Source organism: Salvelinus fontinalis, unplaced genomic scaffold (assembly GCF_029448725.1).
Source record: "Salvelinus fontinalis isolate EN_2023a unplaced genomic scaffold, ASM2944872v1 scaffold_0150, whole genome shotgun sequence".
NCBI lineage: Eukaryota > Metazoa > Chordata > Actinopteri > Salmoniformes > Salmonidae > Salvelinus > Salvelinus fontinalis.
In genome coordinates this window covers 227,192-243,888 of record NW_026600359.1, presented here as the reverse complement: position 1 = coordinate 243,888, position 16,697 = coordinate 227,192, and the positions used below count along the sequence as shown (strand labels likewise).

The 16,697-nt window shown below is 44.3% G+C and overlaps 1 protein-coding gene across 1 annotated transcript in view; it reads left to right on the top strand.

The window, feature by feature from the left end:
- Positions 1–489: 489 nt before the first annotated feature.
- LOC129843506 (centrosomal protein of 76 kDa-like) overlaps positions 490–16,697 on the top strand; it is a 61,439-nt gene continuing 45,231 nt past the window's right edge. The window contains exons 1-5 of the mRNA XM_055912263.1: positions 490–773; positions 2,672–2,827; positions 9,599–9,686; positions 9,792–10,016; positions 15,841–16,026. Of these exons, the coding sequence (XP_055768238.1) occupies positions 711–773; positions 2,672–2,827; positions 9,599–9,686; positions 9,792–10,016; positions 15,841–16,026 (718 nt within the window). The 5' untranslated portion in view covers positions 490–710. The remainder of the gene's footprint in view (positions 774–2,671; positions 2,828–9,598; positions 9,687–9,791; positions 10,017–15,840; positions 16,027–16,697) is intronic.

Genomic DNA, 16,697 nt, shown 5'->3' with positions numbered 1-16,697 from the left:
ATTGGGGGTTGGAGCTATGTTTACTTCTCAACAATGGCCACAGCGCCATGTCGAAAAACCATATTAGTGTCCGACTTTCATCAGTTGCTGAAACACCTCCGCTGAATTCACTCCCCTCGACTTTCGTTTTCAGTCGGTTGTTTTTGCCTATACGGGCGTTGCACGGCGCGGCACGTCGACGACGCATGGACAACGCTACACAATGAGCGTTTCACATCTCCTGAAAAGTATATCTGAGAAAACTACAATCAGTTCTCAAACTACAAACTGGTCCTTGTGGGTCCTTCTATAACCGAGTAGTTTATCGCTGACGATTTATAGAAATGTAAAATATTTAATGAAAATATAGCAAATACACGTTAAACAAGACTCAGTCTTCAAAGTGATGGTTTTATCTAATACTTGGTGTGATTATTGTTATTTAATGGAATGGCTTTGTCCTTAGTTAAGACTTTAATTAGACTAACCACTTCAGGCAATGAGGAGGACACATCCCCGCTTCCTTTTCCGCCACACAGTTTAAACTGACAGTTATTGTTGTGGAGGTCTGGGATTGAAGTTTTTGTAGATGGATTTTCCGATCCTTCGTGTTATTCAGGCAAATAAGATAAGACAACTAATAAGCCATTTACATATAGCACTTCTTACCACACGTACAGTGTAGTGTTCATTTAGTAAAACAGGCGAAACGCGGGTGGAAGTCTGCCGAGATGTCTCTGCCACCGGAGAAAGCATCTGAACTAAAGCAGATCATACACAACCATCTGATCAAGGTAGCTAGCTACCGAAGCATTTAAACAAAACACATCCATGTTCATGACCAATCTGATAGCTTATGTGTTCAATACAATGGCGCTAGCTACTTGGAATTGGTACCTCGACGTTTCTCTTACTGATAGAGAACACGAGCTAAAACATGAATAGACATACAGTTGGAGTCATTGAAACTCGTTTTTCAGCCACTCCACAAATTTCTTGTTAACAAACTATAGTTTTGGCAAGTCGGTTAGGACATCTACTTTGTACATGACACAAGTAATTTTTCCAACAATTGTTTACAGACAGATTATTTCACTTATAATTCACTGTATCACAATTCCAGTGGGTCAGAAGTTTACATACACTAAGTTGACTGTGCCTTTAAACAGCTTGGAAAATTCCAGAAAAGTATGTCATGGCTTTAGAAGCTTCTGATAGGCTAATTGACATAATTTGAGTCAATTGGAGGTGTACCTGTAGATGTATTTCAAGGCCTACCTTCAATCTCAGTGCCTCTTTGCTTGACATCATGGGAAAATCAAAAGAAATCAGCCAAGACCTCAGAACAAAAATGTAGACATCAACAAGTCTGGTTCATCCTTGGGAGCAATTTCCAAATGCCTGAAGGTACCACGCTCAAACAATAGTACGCAAGTATAAACGCCATGGGACCACGCAGCCGTCATACCGCTCAGGAGGGAGACGCGTTCTGTCTCCTAGAGATGAACGTACTTTGGTGCGAAAAGTGCAAATCAATCCCAGAACATCAGCAAAGGACCTTGTGAAGATGCTGGAGGAAATTGGTACAAAAGTATCTATCCACAGTAAAACGAGTCCTATATCGACATAACCTGAAAGGCCGCTCAGCAAGGAAGAAGCCACTGCTCCAAAACCGGCGTAAAAAAGCCAGACTACGGTCTGCAACTGCATATAGGGACAAAGATCGTACTTTTTGGAGAAATGTCCTCTGGTCTGATGAAACAAAATAGAACTGTTTGGCAATAATGACCATCGTTATGTTTGGAGGAAAAAGAGGGATGCTTGCAAGCCCGAAGAACACCATCCCAACCGTGAAGCACGGGGGTGGCAGCATCATGTTGTGGGGGTGCTTTGCTGCAGGAGGGACTGGTGCACTTCACAAAATAGATGGCATCATGAGGAAGTAAAATGATGTGGATATATTGAAGCAACATCTCAAGACATCAGTCAGGAAGTTAAAGCTTGGTTGCAAAAGTGTCTTCCAAATGGACAATGACCCCAAGCATACTTCCAAAGTTGTGGCAAAATGGCTTAAGGACAACAAAGTCAAGGTATTGGAGTGGCCATCAAAGCCCTGACCTCAATCCCATAGAAAATTTGTGGGCAGAACTGAAAAAGCATGTGCGAGCAAGGAGGCCTACAAACCTGACTCAGTTACACCAGCTCTGTCAGGAGGAATGGACCAAAATGCACCCAACTTATTGTGGAAAGCTTGTGGAAGGCTACCCGAAACATTTGACCCAAGTTAAACAATTTGAAGGCAATGCTACCAAATACTAATTGAGTGTATGTAAACTTCTGACCCACTGGGAATGTGATGAAAGAAATAAAAGCTGAAATAAATCATTCTACTATTATTCTGACATTTCACATTCTTAAAATAAAGTGGTGATCCTAGCTGACCTAAAACAGATAATTTTTCAGAGGATTAAATGTCAGGAATTGTGAAAAACTGAGTTTAAATGTATTTGGCTAAGGTATATGTAAACTTCCGACTTCAACTGTAGCTAGCTATGCACAGGGAAACACTTCTAGTTAAAGAGAGACTGTTGAATTATTCCACTGTTGCCGTTGATCGAGAACAGCCAGGAGTGGGGGCTTGAACCATTCTGTTCTAAGATCCTGTGACTAGTAGTAACGTGTGTTTTGTCAGATGAACATCCATGGGAAGATCCGGGATGTGTTGGCAGAGACCGTGAGAGAGGATCTGGAACCTGGACATAGCTCTCTCTCTGAGGAGGACTTCCTCCGGGCTCTGCAACGCAGGGGAATCGTAGACGATGTCATGAAGGATCTTCGTTTCTCCAAGGTGAGTTAATGGGAAATCTTCCGTTCAGACGACACATTTATTATCGGAGTTTGAATGCAACTTTCTACGGAAGTCCAGAGAGGACATGAATACACACAACAACAAAAAAATCCCCTTATGTCGAGATCAAGACTTATCTGATGATCACTACATAACAAACGTTGTTTAATTTGAGACCACGAGGTAATTGAAAGTACCACACATCATTCATTTGTACCATGCAGGATTAACCACCTCATCAAGGAGCCCTGTGGCTGTATTGATTGCAATGCACTCCTGGGGCATTTAAGCCCTGAACAATGCCTGACAAGCAGCTCACAATGCACTCCTGGGGCATTTAAGCCCTGACCAATGCCTGACAAGCAGCTCACAATGCACTCCTGGGGCATTTAAGCCCTGACCAATGCCTGACAAGCAGCTCACAATGCACTCCTGGGGCATTTAAGCCCTGACCAATGCCTGACAAGCAGGTCACAACGCACTCCTGGGGCATTTAAGCCCTGAACAATGCCTGACAAGCAGCTCACAATGCACTCCTGGGGCATTTAAGCCCTGAACAATGCCTGACAAGCAGCTCACAATGCACTCCTGGGGCATTTAAGCCCTGAACAATGCCTGACAAGCAGCTCACAATGCACTCCTGGGGCATTTAAGCCCTGAACAATGCCTGACAAGCAGCTCACAATGCACTCCTGGGGCATTTAAGCCCTGACCAATGCCTGACAAGCAGGTCACAATGCACTCCTGGGGCATTTAAGCCCTGAACAATGCCTGACAAGCAGGTCACAATGCACTCCTGGGGCATTTAAGCCCTGAACAATGCCTGACAAGCAGCTCACAATGCACTCCTGGGGCATTTAAGCCCTGAACAATGCCTGACAAGCAGCTCACAATGCACTCCTGGGGCATTTAAGCCCTGAACAATGCCTGACAAGCAAGTCACAATGCACTCCTGGGGCATTTAAGCCCTGAACAATGCCTGACAAGCAGGTCACAACGCACTCCTGGGGCATTTAAGCCCTGAACAATGCCTGACAAGCAGCTCACAATGCACTCCTGGGGCATTTAAGCCCTGACCAATGCCTGACAAGCAGCTCACAATGCACTCCTGGGGCATTTAAGCCCTGAACAATGCCTGACAAGCAGCTCACAACGCACTCCTGGGGCATTTAAGCCCTGAACAATGCCTGACAAGCAGCTCACAATGCACTCCTGGGGCATTTAAGCCCTGACCAATGCCTGACAAGCAGGTCACAATGCACTCCTGGGGCATTTAAGCCCTGAACAATGCCTGACAAGCAGCTCACAATGCACTCCTGGGGCATTTAAGCCCTGAACAATGCCTGACAAGCAGCTCACAATGCACTCCTGGGGCATTTAAGCCCTGAACAATGCCTGACAAGCAGCTCACAATGCACTCCTGGGGCATTTAAGCCCTGAACAATGCCTGACAAGCAAGTCACAATGCACTCCTGGGGCATTTAAGCCCTGAACAATGCCTGACAAGCAGGTCACAACGCACTCCTGGGGCATTTAAGCCCTGAACAATGCCTGACAAGCAGCTCACAATGCACTCCTGGGGCATTTAAGCCCTGAACAATGCCTGACAAGCAAGTCACAACGCACTCCTGGGGCATTCCACTGTGGGCTCTGCTGCCTCAGCCAGACTGTCAGTCTATCATCAACACTGATCCACCGTGGGCTCTGATCCACCGTGGGCTCTGATCCACCGTGGGCTCTGATCCACCGCGGGCTCTGATCCACCGCGGGCTCTGATCCACCGCGGGCTCTGATCCACCGCGGGCTCTGCTGCCTCAGCCAGACTGTCAGTCTATCATCAACACTGATCCACTCCAATTTATAGAGTTTTTCTCGTCATCTCAACAAAACAACTTTTGTTATGTAGTGTTCATGACATAAACAAGATGTGATCTCAACATAATGAGGGGGTTAGTAGTGTTCATGACATAAATAAGTTGTGATCTCAACATAATGAGGGGGTTTGTAGTGTTCATGACATAAATAAGATGTGATCTCAACATAATGAGGGGGTTTGTAGTGTTCATGACATAAATAAGTTGTGATCTCAACATAATGAGGGGGTTTGTAGTGTTCATGACATAAATAAGATGTGATCTCAACATAATGAGGGGGTTTGTAGTGTTCATGACATAAATAAGATGTGATCTCAACATAATGAGGGGGGTTGTAGTGTTCATGACATAAATAAGATGTGATCTCAACATAATGAGGGGGTTTGTAGTGTTCATGACATAAATAAGTTGTGATCTCAACATAATGAGGGGGTTAGTAGTGTTCATGACATAAATAAGATGTGATCTCAACATAATGAGGGGGTTTGTAGTGTTCATGACATAAATAAGTTGTGATCTCAACATAATGAGGGGGTTTGTAGTGTTCATGACATAAATAAGATGTGATCTCAACATAATGAGGGGGTTTGTAGTGTTCATGACATAAATAAGATGTGATCTCAACATAATGAGGGGGTTTGTAATGTTCATGACATAAATAAGTTGTGATCTCAACATAATGAGGGGGTTTGTAGTGTTCATGACATAAATAAGATGTGATCTCAACATAATGAGGGGGTTAGTAGTGTTCATGACATAAATAAGATGTGATCTCAACATAATGAGGGGGTTTGTAGTGTTCATGACATAAATAAGATGTGATCTCAACATAATGAGGGGGTTTGTAGTGTTCATGACATAAATAAGATGTGATCTCAACATAATGAGGGGGTTTGTAGTGTTCATGACATAAATAAGATGTGATCTCAACATAATGAGGGGGTTTGTAGTGTTCATGACATAAATAAGATGTGATCTCAACATAATGAGGGGGTTTGTAGTGTTCATGACATAAATAAGATGTGATCTCAACATAATGAGGGGGTTAGTAGTGTTCATGACATAAATAAGTTGTGATCTCAACATAATGAGGGGGTTTGTAGTGTTCATGACATAAATAAGTTGTGATCTCAACATAATGAGGGGGTTTGTAGTGTTCATGACATAAATAAGATGTGATCTCAACATAATGAGGGGGTTAGTAGTGTTCATGACATAAATAAGATGTGATCTCAACATAATGAGGGGGTTTGTAGTGTTCATGACATAAATAAGATGTGATCTCAACATAATGAGGGGGTTTGTAGTGTTCATGACATAAATAAGATGTGATCTCAACATAATGAGGGGGGTTGTAGTGTTCATGACATAAATAAGATGTGATCTCAACATAATGAGGGGGTTTGTAGTGTTCATGACATAAATAAGTTGTGATCTCAACATAATGAGGGGGTTTGTAGTGTTCATGACATAAATAAGATGTGATCTCAACATAATGAGGGGGTTAGTAGTGTTCATGACATAAATAAGTTGTGATCTCAACATAATGAGGGGGTTTGTAGTGTTCATGACATAAATAAGTTGTGATCTCAACATAATGAGGGGGTTTGTGGTGTTCATGACATAAATAAGATGTGATCTCAACATAATGACGGGGTTTGTAGTGTTCATGACATAAATAAGTTGTGATCTCAACATAATGAGGGGGTTTGTAGTGTTCATGACATAAATAAGTTGTGATCTCAACATAATGAGGGGGTTTGTGGTGTTCATGACATAAATAAGATGTGATCTCAACATAATGACGGGGTTTGTAGTGTTCATGACATAAATAAGTTGTGATCTCAACATAATGAGGGGGTTTGTAGTGTTCATGACATAAATAAGATGTGATCTCAACATAATGAGGGGGTTTGTAGTGTTCATGACATAAATAAGTTGTGATCTCAACATAATGAGGGGGTTTGTAGTGTTCATGACATAAATAAGATGTGATCTCAACATAATGAGGGGGTTTGTAGTGTTCATGACATAAATAAGTTGTGATCTCAACATAATGAGGGGGTTTGTAGTGTTCATGACATAAATAAGATGTGATCTCAACATAATGAGGGGGTTTGTAGTGTTCATGACATAAATAAGATGTGATCTCAACATAATGAGGGGGTTTGTAGTGTTCATGACATAAATAAGTTGTGATCTCAACATAATGAGGGGGTTAGTAGTGTTCATGACATAAATAAGATGTGATCTCAACATAATGAGGGGGTTTGTAGTGTTCATGACATAAATAAGTTGTGATCTCAACATAATGAGGGGGTTTGTAGTGTTCATGACATAAATAAGATGTGATCTCAACATAATGAGGGGGTTAGTAGTGTTCATGACATAAATAAGATGTGATCTCAACATAATGAGGGGGTTTGTAGTGTTCATGACATAAATAAGATGTGATCTCAACATAATGAGGGGGTTAGTAGTGTTCATGACATAAATAAGTTGTGATCTCAACATAATGAGGGGGTTTGTAGTGTTCATGACATAAATAAGTTGTGATCTCAACATAATGAGGGGGTTTGTAGTGTTCATGACATAAATAAGATGTGATCTCAACATAATGAGGGGGTTTGTAGTGTTCATGACATAAATAAGTTGTGATCTCAACATAATGAGGGGGTTTGTAGTGTTCATGACATAAATAAGATGTGATCTCAACATAATGAGGGGGTTAGTAGTGTTCATGACATAAATAAGATGTGATCTCAACATAATGAGGGGGTTTGTAGTGTTCATGACATAAATAAGATGTGATCTCAACATAATGAGGGGGTTAGTAGTGTTCATGACATAAATAAGATGTGATCTCAACATAATGAGGGGGTTAGTAGTGTTCATGACATAAATAAGATGTGATCTCAACATAATGAGGGGGTTTGTAGTGTTCATGACATAAATAAGATGTGATCTCAACATAATGAGGGGGTTAGTAGTGTTCATGACATAAATAAGATGTGATCTCAACATAATGAGGGGGTATGTAGTGTTCATGACATAAATAAGATGTGATCTCAACATAATGAGGGGGGTTTGTAGTGTTCATGACATAAATAAGATGTTATCTCAACATAATGAGGGGGTTAGTAGTGTTCATGACATAAATAAGATGTTATCTCAACATAATGAGGGGGTTAGTAGTGTTCATGACATAAATAAGATGTGATCTCAACATAATGAGGGGGTTTGTAGTGTTCATGACATAAATAAGATGTGATCTCAACATAATGAGGGGGTTTGTAGTGTTCATGACATAAATAAGATGTGATCTCAACATAATGAGGGGGTTAGTAGTGTTCATGACATAAATAAGATGTGATCTCAACATAATGAGGGGGTTTGTAGTGTTCATGACATAAATAAGATGTGATCTCAACATAATGAGGGGGTTAGTAGTGTTCATGACATAAATAAGTTGTGATCTCAACATAATGAGGGGGTTTGTAGTGTTCATGACATAAATAAGATGTGATCTCAACATAATGAGGGGGTTTGTAGTGTTCATGACATAAATAAGATGTGATCTCAACATAATGAGGGGGTTTGTAGTGTTCATGACATAAATAAGATGTGATCTCAACATAATGAGGGGGTTTGTAGTGTTCATGACATAAATAAGATGTGATCTCAACATAATGAGGGGGTTTGTAGTGTTCATGACATAAATAAGATGTGATCTCAACATAATGAGGGGGTTTGTAGTGTTCATGACATAAATAAGATGTGATCTCAACATAATGAGGGGGTTTGTAGTGTTCATGACATAAATAAGATGTGATCTCAACATAATGAGGGGGTTTGTAGTGTTCATGACATAAATAAGATGTGATCTCAACATAATGAGGGGGTTTGTAGTGTTCATGACATAAATAAGATGTGATCTCAACATAATGAGGGGGTTAGTAGTGTTCATGACATAAATAAGATGTGATCTCAACATAATGAGGGGGTTTGTAGTGTTCATGACATAAATAAGATGTGATCTCAACATAATGAGGGGGTTTGTAGTGTTCATGACATAAATAAGATGTGATCTCAACATAATGAGGGGGTTTGTAGTGTTCATGACATAAATAAGATGTGATCTCAACATAATGAGGGGGTTTGTAGTGTTCATGACATAAATAAGATGTGATCTCAACATAATGAGGGGGTTTGTAGTGTTCATGACATAAATAAGATGTGATCTCAACATAATGAGGGGGTTTGTAGTGTTCATGACATAAATAAGATGTGATCTCAACATAATGAGGGGGTTTGTAGTGTTCATGACATAAATAAGATGTGATCTCAACATAATGAGGGGGGTTTGTAGTGTTCATGACATAAATAAGATGTGATCTCAACATAATGAGGGGGTTTGTAGTGTTCATGACATAAATAAGATGTGATCTCAACATAATGAGGGGGGTTTGTAGTGTTCATGACATAAATAAGATGTGATCTCAACATAATGAGGGGGGTTTGTAGTGTTCATGACATAAATAAGATGTGATCTCAACATAATGAGGGGGTTTGTAGTGTTCATGACATAAATAAGATGTGATCTCAACATAATGAGGGGGGTTTGTAGTGTTCATGACATAAATAAGTTGTGATCTCAACATAATGAGGGGGTTTGTAGTGTTCATGACATAAATAAGTTGTGATCTCAACATAATGAGGGGGTTAGTAGTGTTCATGACATAAATAAGTTGTGATCTCAACATAATGAGGGGGTTTGTAGTGTTCATGACATAAATAAGTTGTGATCTCAACATAATGAGGGGGTTTGTATTATGTATTTGTTCATATGTCCTCTCTGGGCTTCCGTACCTTCTTAACGTTGACTCTGTTTTGATAGGAAGTGCCTGACACAGAGTTAGGACTCCAGAGCACTCCAAAGCCCGCAACTCACTTTATTGACAAGGACCCGACAAAGCTCAAGAAAAGTAAGAACAACTGTTACCGGGCAGATTGAACGAGCAGTCTCTTGTAGCACCTAAAGTTCCCTTACTACTGTTCAGTGTCAAATGATTGTATTTCTGTCCTCCCAGCCAACATGGACCCAGCGAGGAGGTACCTGTACCTCCAGGTCCTGGGGGGTAAGGCCTTTCTAGAGCACCTCCAGGAGCCAGAGCCTCTACCTGGTCAGGTCTGCTCCACCTTCACCCTCTACCTGCACTTCAGGAACCAGCGCTTCCGCTCCAAGCCTGTCCCCTGTGCCTGTGAGCCAGACCTGCAGGAGGGCTTCCTGCTGGAGATACACAGAGAGGGACTGGGTACAGACTGGTTTACTTCCTGACTGCCTGATATTACACAACTAGCTTCCTGCTGGAGATACACAGAGAGGGACTGGGTACAGACTGGTTTACTTCCTGACTGCCTGATATTACACAACTGGCTTCCTGCTGGAGATACACAGAGAGGGACTGAGTACAGACTGGTTTACTTCCTGCTGGAGATACACAGAGAGGGACTGGGTACAGACTGGTTTACTTCCTGCTGGAGATACACAGAGAGGGACTGGGTACAGACTGGTTTACTTCCTGCTGGAGATACACAGAGAGGGACTGGGTACAGACTGGTTTACTTCCTGACTGCCTGATATTACACAACTGGCTTCCTGCTGGAGATACACAGAGAGGGACTGGGTACAGACTGGTTTACTTCCTGACTGCCTGATATTACACAACTGGCTTCCTGCTGGAGATACACAGAGAGGGACAAGGAACAGACTGGTTTACTTCCTGATATTACACAACTGGCTTCCTGCTGGAGATACACAGAGAGGGACTAGGTACAGACTGGTTTACTTCCTGCTGGAGATACACAGAGAGGGACTGGGTACAGACTGGTTTACTTCCTGACTTCCTGATATTACACAACTAGCTTCCTGCTGGAGATACACAGAGAGGGACAAGGAACAGACTGGTTGACTTCCTGATATTACACAACTGGCTTCCTGCTGGAGATACACAGAGAGGGACTGGGTACAGACTGGTTGACTTCCTGATATTACACAACTGGCTTCCTGCTGGAGATACACAGAGAGGGACTGGGTACAGACTGGTTTACTTCCTGCTGGAGATACACAGAGAGGGACTGGGTACAGACTGGTTTACTTCCTGCTGGAGATACACAGAGAGGGACTGGGTACAGACTGGTTTACTTCCTGACTGCCTGATATTACACACCTGGCTTCCTGCTGGAGATACACAGAGAGGGACTGGGTACAGACTGGTTTACTTCCTGACTGCCTGATATTACACAACTGGCTTCCTGCTGGAGATGCACAGAGAGGGACTGGGTACAGACTGGTTTACTTCCTGCTGGAGATACACAGAGAGGGACTGGGTACAGACTGGTTTACTTCCTGACTTCCTGATATTACACAACTGGCTTCCTGCTGGAGATACACAGAGAGGGACTGGGTACAGACTGGTTGACTTCCTGACTGCCTGATATTACACACCTGGCTTCCTGCTGGAGATACACAGAGAGGGACTGGGTACAGACTGGTTGACTTCCTGACTGCCTGATATTACACACCTGGCTTCCTGCTGGAGATGCACAGAGAGGGACTGAGTACAGACTGGTTTACTTCCTGCTAGAGATACACAGAGAGGGACTGGGTACAGACTGGTTTTACTTCCTGCTGGAGATACACAGAGAGGGACTGGGTACAGACTGGTTTACTTCCTGACTGTCTGATATTACACAACTGGCTTCCTGCTGGAGATACACAGAGAGGGACTGGGTACAGACTGGTTTACTTCCTGACTTCCTGATATTACACAACTGGCTTCCTGCTGGAGATACACAGAGAGGGACTGGGTACAGACTGGTTTACTTCCTGACTGCCTGATATTACACAACTGGCTTCCTGCTGGAGATACACAGAGAGGGACTGGGTACAGACTGGTTTACTTCCTGACTGCCTGATATTACACAACTGGCTTCCTGCTGGAGATACACAGAGAGGGACTGGGTACAGACTGGTTTACTTCCTGACTGTCTGATATTACACAACTGGCTTCCTGCTGGAGATACACAGAGAGGGACTGGGTACAGACTGGTTTACTTCCTGTTGGAGATACACAGAGAGGGACTGGGTACAGACTGGTTTACTTCCTGCTGGAGATACACAGAGAGGGACTGGGTACAGACTGGTTTACTTCCTGACTGGAGATACACAGAGAGGGACTGTGTACAGACTGGTTTACTTCCTGCTTGTGATACACAGAGAGGGACTGGGTACAGACTGGTTTACTTCCTGACTGCCTGATATTACACAACTGGCTTCCTGCTGGAGATACACAGAGAGGGACTGGGTACAGACTGGTTTACTTCCTGACTGCCTGATATTACACAACTGGCTTCCTGCTGGAGATACACAGAGAGGGACTAGGTGCAGACTGGTTTACTTCCTGCTGGAGATACACAGAGAGGGACTGGGTACAGACTGGTTTACTTCCTGACTGCCTGATATTACACAACTGGCTTCCTGCTGGAGATACACAGAGAGGGACTGGGTACAGACTGGTTTACTTCCTGACTGCCTGATATTACACAACTGGCTTCCTGCTGGAGATACACAGAGAGGGACTGGGTACAGACTGGTTTACTTCCTGACTGCCTGATATTACACAACTGGCTTCCTGCTGGAGATACACAGAGAGGGACTGAGTACAGACTGGTTTACTTCCTGCTGGAGATACACGGAGAGGGACTGGGTACAGACTGGTTTACTTCCTGCTGGAGATACACAGAGAGGGACTGGGTACAGACTGGTTTACTTCCTGCTGGAGATACACAGAGAGGGACTGGGTACAGACTGGTTTACTTCCTGACTGCCTGATATTACACAACTGGCTTCCTGCTGGAGATACACAGAGAGGGACTGGGTACAGACTGGTTTTCTTCCTGACTGCCTGATATTACACAACTGGCTTCCTGCTGGAGATACACAGAGAGGGACTGAGTACAGACTGGTTTACTTCCTGCTAGAGATACACAGAGAGGGACTGGGTACAGACTGGTTTACTTCCTGACTGCCTGATATTACACACCTGGCTTCCTGCTGGAGATACACAGAGAGGGACTGGGTACAGACTGGTTTACTTCCTGACTTCCTGATATTACACAACTGGCTTCCTGCTGGAGATACACAGAGAGGGACTAGGTACAGACTGGTTTACTTCCTGCTGGAGATACACAGAGAGGGACTAGGTACAGACTGGTTTACTTCCTGCTGGAGATACACAGAGAGGGACTGGGTACAGACTGGTTTACTTCCTGACTGCCTGATAATACACAACTGGCTTCCTGCTGGAGATACACAGAGAGGGACTGAGTACAGACTGGTTTACTTCCTGCTGGAGATACACAGAGAGGGACTGGGTACAGACTGGTTTACTTCCTGCTGGAGATACACAGAGAGGGACTGGGTACAGACTGGTTTACTTCCTGCTGGAGATACACAGAGAGGGACTGGGTACAGACTGGTTTACTTCCTGACTGCCTGATATTACACAACTGGCTTCCTGCTGGAGATACACAGAGAGGGACTGGGTACAGACTGGTTTACTTCCTGACTGCCTGATATTACACAACTGGCTTCCTGCTGGAGATACACAGAGAGGGACTGGGTACAGACTGGTTAACTTCCTGCTGGAGATACACAGAGAGGGACTGGGTACAGACTGGTTTACTTCCTGACTGCCTGATATTACACAACTGGCTTCCTGCTGGAGATACACAGAGAGGGACTGAGTACAGACTGGTTTACTTCCTGTTGGAGATACACGGAGAGGGACTGGGTACAGACTGGTTTACTTCCTGCTGGAGATACACAGAGAGGGACTGGGTACAGACTGGTTTACTTCCTGCTGGAGATACACAGAGAGGGACTGGGTACAGACTGGTTTACTTCCTGACTGCCTGATATTACACAACTGGCTTCCTGCTGGAGATACACAGAGAGGGACTGGGTACAGACTGGTTTACTTCCTGACTGCCTGATATTACACAACTGGCTTCCTGCTGGAGATACACAGAGAGGGACTGAGTACAGACTGGTTTACTTCCTGCTGGAGATACACGGAGAGGGACTGGGTACAGACTGGTTTACTTCCTGCTGGAGATACACAGAGAGGGACTGGGTACAGACTGGTTTACTTCCTGCTGGAGATACACAGAGAGGGACTGGGTACAGACTGGTTTACTTCCTGACTGCCTGATATTACACAACTGGCTTCCTGCTGGAGATACACAGAGAGGGACTGGGTACAGACTGGTTTTCTTCCTGACTGCCTGATATTACACAACTGGCTTCCTGCTGGAGATACACAGAGAGGGACTGAGTACAGACTGGTTTACTTCCTGCTAGAGATACACAGAGAGGGACTGGGTACAGACTGGTTTACTTCCTGACTGCCTGATATTACACACCTGGCTTCCTGCTGGAGATACACAGAGAGGGACTGGGTACAGACTGGTTTACTTCCTGACTTCCTGATATTACACAACTGGCTTCCTGCTGGAGATACACAGAGAGGGACTAGGTACAGACTGGTTTACTTCCTGCTGGAGATACACAGAGAGGGACTGGGTACAGACTGGTTTACTTCCTGTTGGAGATACACAGAGAGGGACTGGGTACAGACTGGTTTACTTCCTGACTGCCTGATATTACACAACTGGCTTCCTGCTGGAGATACACAGAGAGGGACTGGGTACAGACTGGTTGACTTCCTGACTTCCTGATATTACACAACTGGCTTCCTGCTGGAGATACACAGAGAGGGACTAGGTACAGACTGGTTTACTTCCTGCTGGAGATACACAGAGAGGGACTGGGTACAGACTGGTTTACTTCCTGTTGGAGATACACAGAGAGGGACTGGGTACAGACTGGTTTACTTCCTGACTTCCTGATATTACACAACTGACTTCCTGCTGGAGATACACAGAGAGGGACTGAGTACAGACTGGTTTACTTCCTGCTAGAGATACACAGAGAGGGACTGGGTACAGACTGGTTGACTTCCTGACTTCCTGATATTACACAACTGGCTTCCTGCTGGAGATACACAGAGAGGGACTGGGTACAGACTGGTTGACTTCCTGACTTCCTGATATTACACACTCGGCTTCCTGCTGGAGATACTGGTTTACTTGCGACAACATTGCCTCCTTTAATCTATTTGATCTTTTTTTATTATTTTTTATTTTTTTACCCTTTTTCTCCCCAAGTTCGTAGTATCCAATTGTTAGTAATTACTATCTTGTCTCATCGCTACAACTCCCGTACGGGCTCGGGAGAGACGAAGGTCGAAAGTCATGCGTCCTCTGAAGCACAACCCAACCAAGCTGCACTGCTTCTTAACACAGCGCGCCTCCAACCCGGAAGCCAGCCGCACCAATGTGTCGGAGGGAACACCGTGCACCTGGTCCCCTTGGTTAGCGTGCACTGCGCCCGGCCCGCCACAGGAGTCGCTGGTGCGCGATGAGACAAGGATATCCGGTCTAAGGCACTGCATCGCCACAAGGAGTCGCCACAAGGAGTGCTAGAGGTGTCACTACAGACCCGGGTTCGATACCGGGCTGTATCACAACCGGCTGTGATCGGGAGTCCCTTAGGGCGGCGCACAATTGTCCCAGCGCTGTCCGGGTTAGGGGAGGGTTTGGCCGGGGGGGGCTTTACTTGGCTAATCGCGCTCATCTCTCGCCTGCAGGCTACTTCGGTCGTCAGTTTGATCGGTGTTTCCTCCGGTCGTCAGTTTGATCGGTGTTTCCTCCGGTCGTCAGTTTGATCGGTGTTTCCTCCGGTCGTCAGTTTGATCGGTGATTCATCCGACACATTGGTGCGACTGGCTTCCGGGTTAAGCAGTCAGGTATTAAGAAGTGTGGTTTGGCGGGTCATGTTTCAGAAGACACATGACTCGACCTTCGTCTCCCGAGCCCGTTAGGGAGTTACAGCGATGAGACAAGATAGAAATTGGGGAGAAAAAGGGGGTAATACCAGCAACAACAACGTAATAATTGATCGTCTCTGAAGAGGCGTATTGTTCCGGACCTTTCCTTTGTCTCTGTGTCTTACAGGCGATGGCAGTAAGATGGCAGATGCCACCACGATGTTGTCTATCTGTGACCCGGTCCACCTGGTGTTGATAAAGAGAGACACGTCCAGCGAAACCACCCTGGTCTCCTCTTATTTCCTGGACTGGAGGACCGTCCTCTCCTCTCCCTCTGGGAAGACCAGCATTGCTGTAGAGCTGCTTGGAGTCGGTAGGGACACTTAAATTATTTGAGGTTTAATTTTCTGAAGGAAAATTAACCTGCATTTTCTATTAATTAGCCTGATTTACACCCAGTTAAATACATATAAATTAAAGATAAAAGAGAGGGAAAACATCCTGTCTGCTGTTCTGGGTTTCTGTTCTGTTCCAACTGTCGGTAGTGACTGTAAGGTGTTTCTGGTCTGTCCTAACAGGTAGTGAATGTAAGGTAACAGCTGGTCTGTCCTAACAGGTGTTCAGTATGTCTCTGTATCCTAACAGGTGTTCAGTATGTCTCTGTGTCCTAACAGGTGTTCAGTATGTCTCTGTGTCCTAACAGGTGTTCAGTATGTCTCTGTGTCCTAACAGGTGTTCAGTATGTCTCTGTGTCCTAACAGGTGTTCAGTATGTCTGTATCCTAACAGGTGTTCAGTATGTCTCTGTGTCCTAACAGGTGTTCAGTATGTCTCTGTGTCCTAACAGGTGTTCAGTATGTCTCTGTGTCCTAACAGGTGTTCAGTATGTCTCTGTGTCCTAACAGGTGTTCAGTATGTCTGTATCCTAACAGGTGTTCAGTATGTCTCTGTATCCTAACAGGTAGTGAATGTAAGGTAACAGCTGGTCTGTCCTAACAGGTGTTCAGTATGTCTGTATCCTAACAGGTGTTCAGTATGTCTCTGT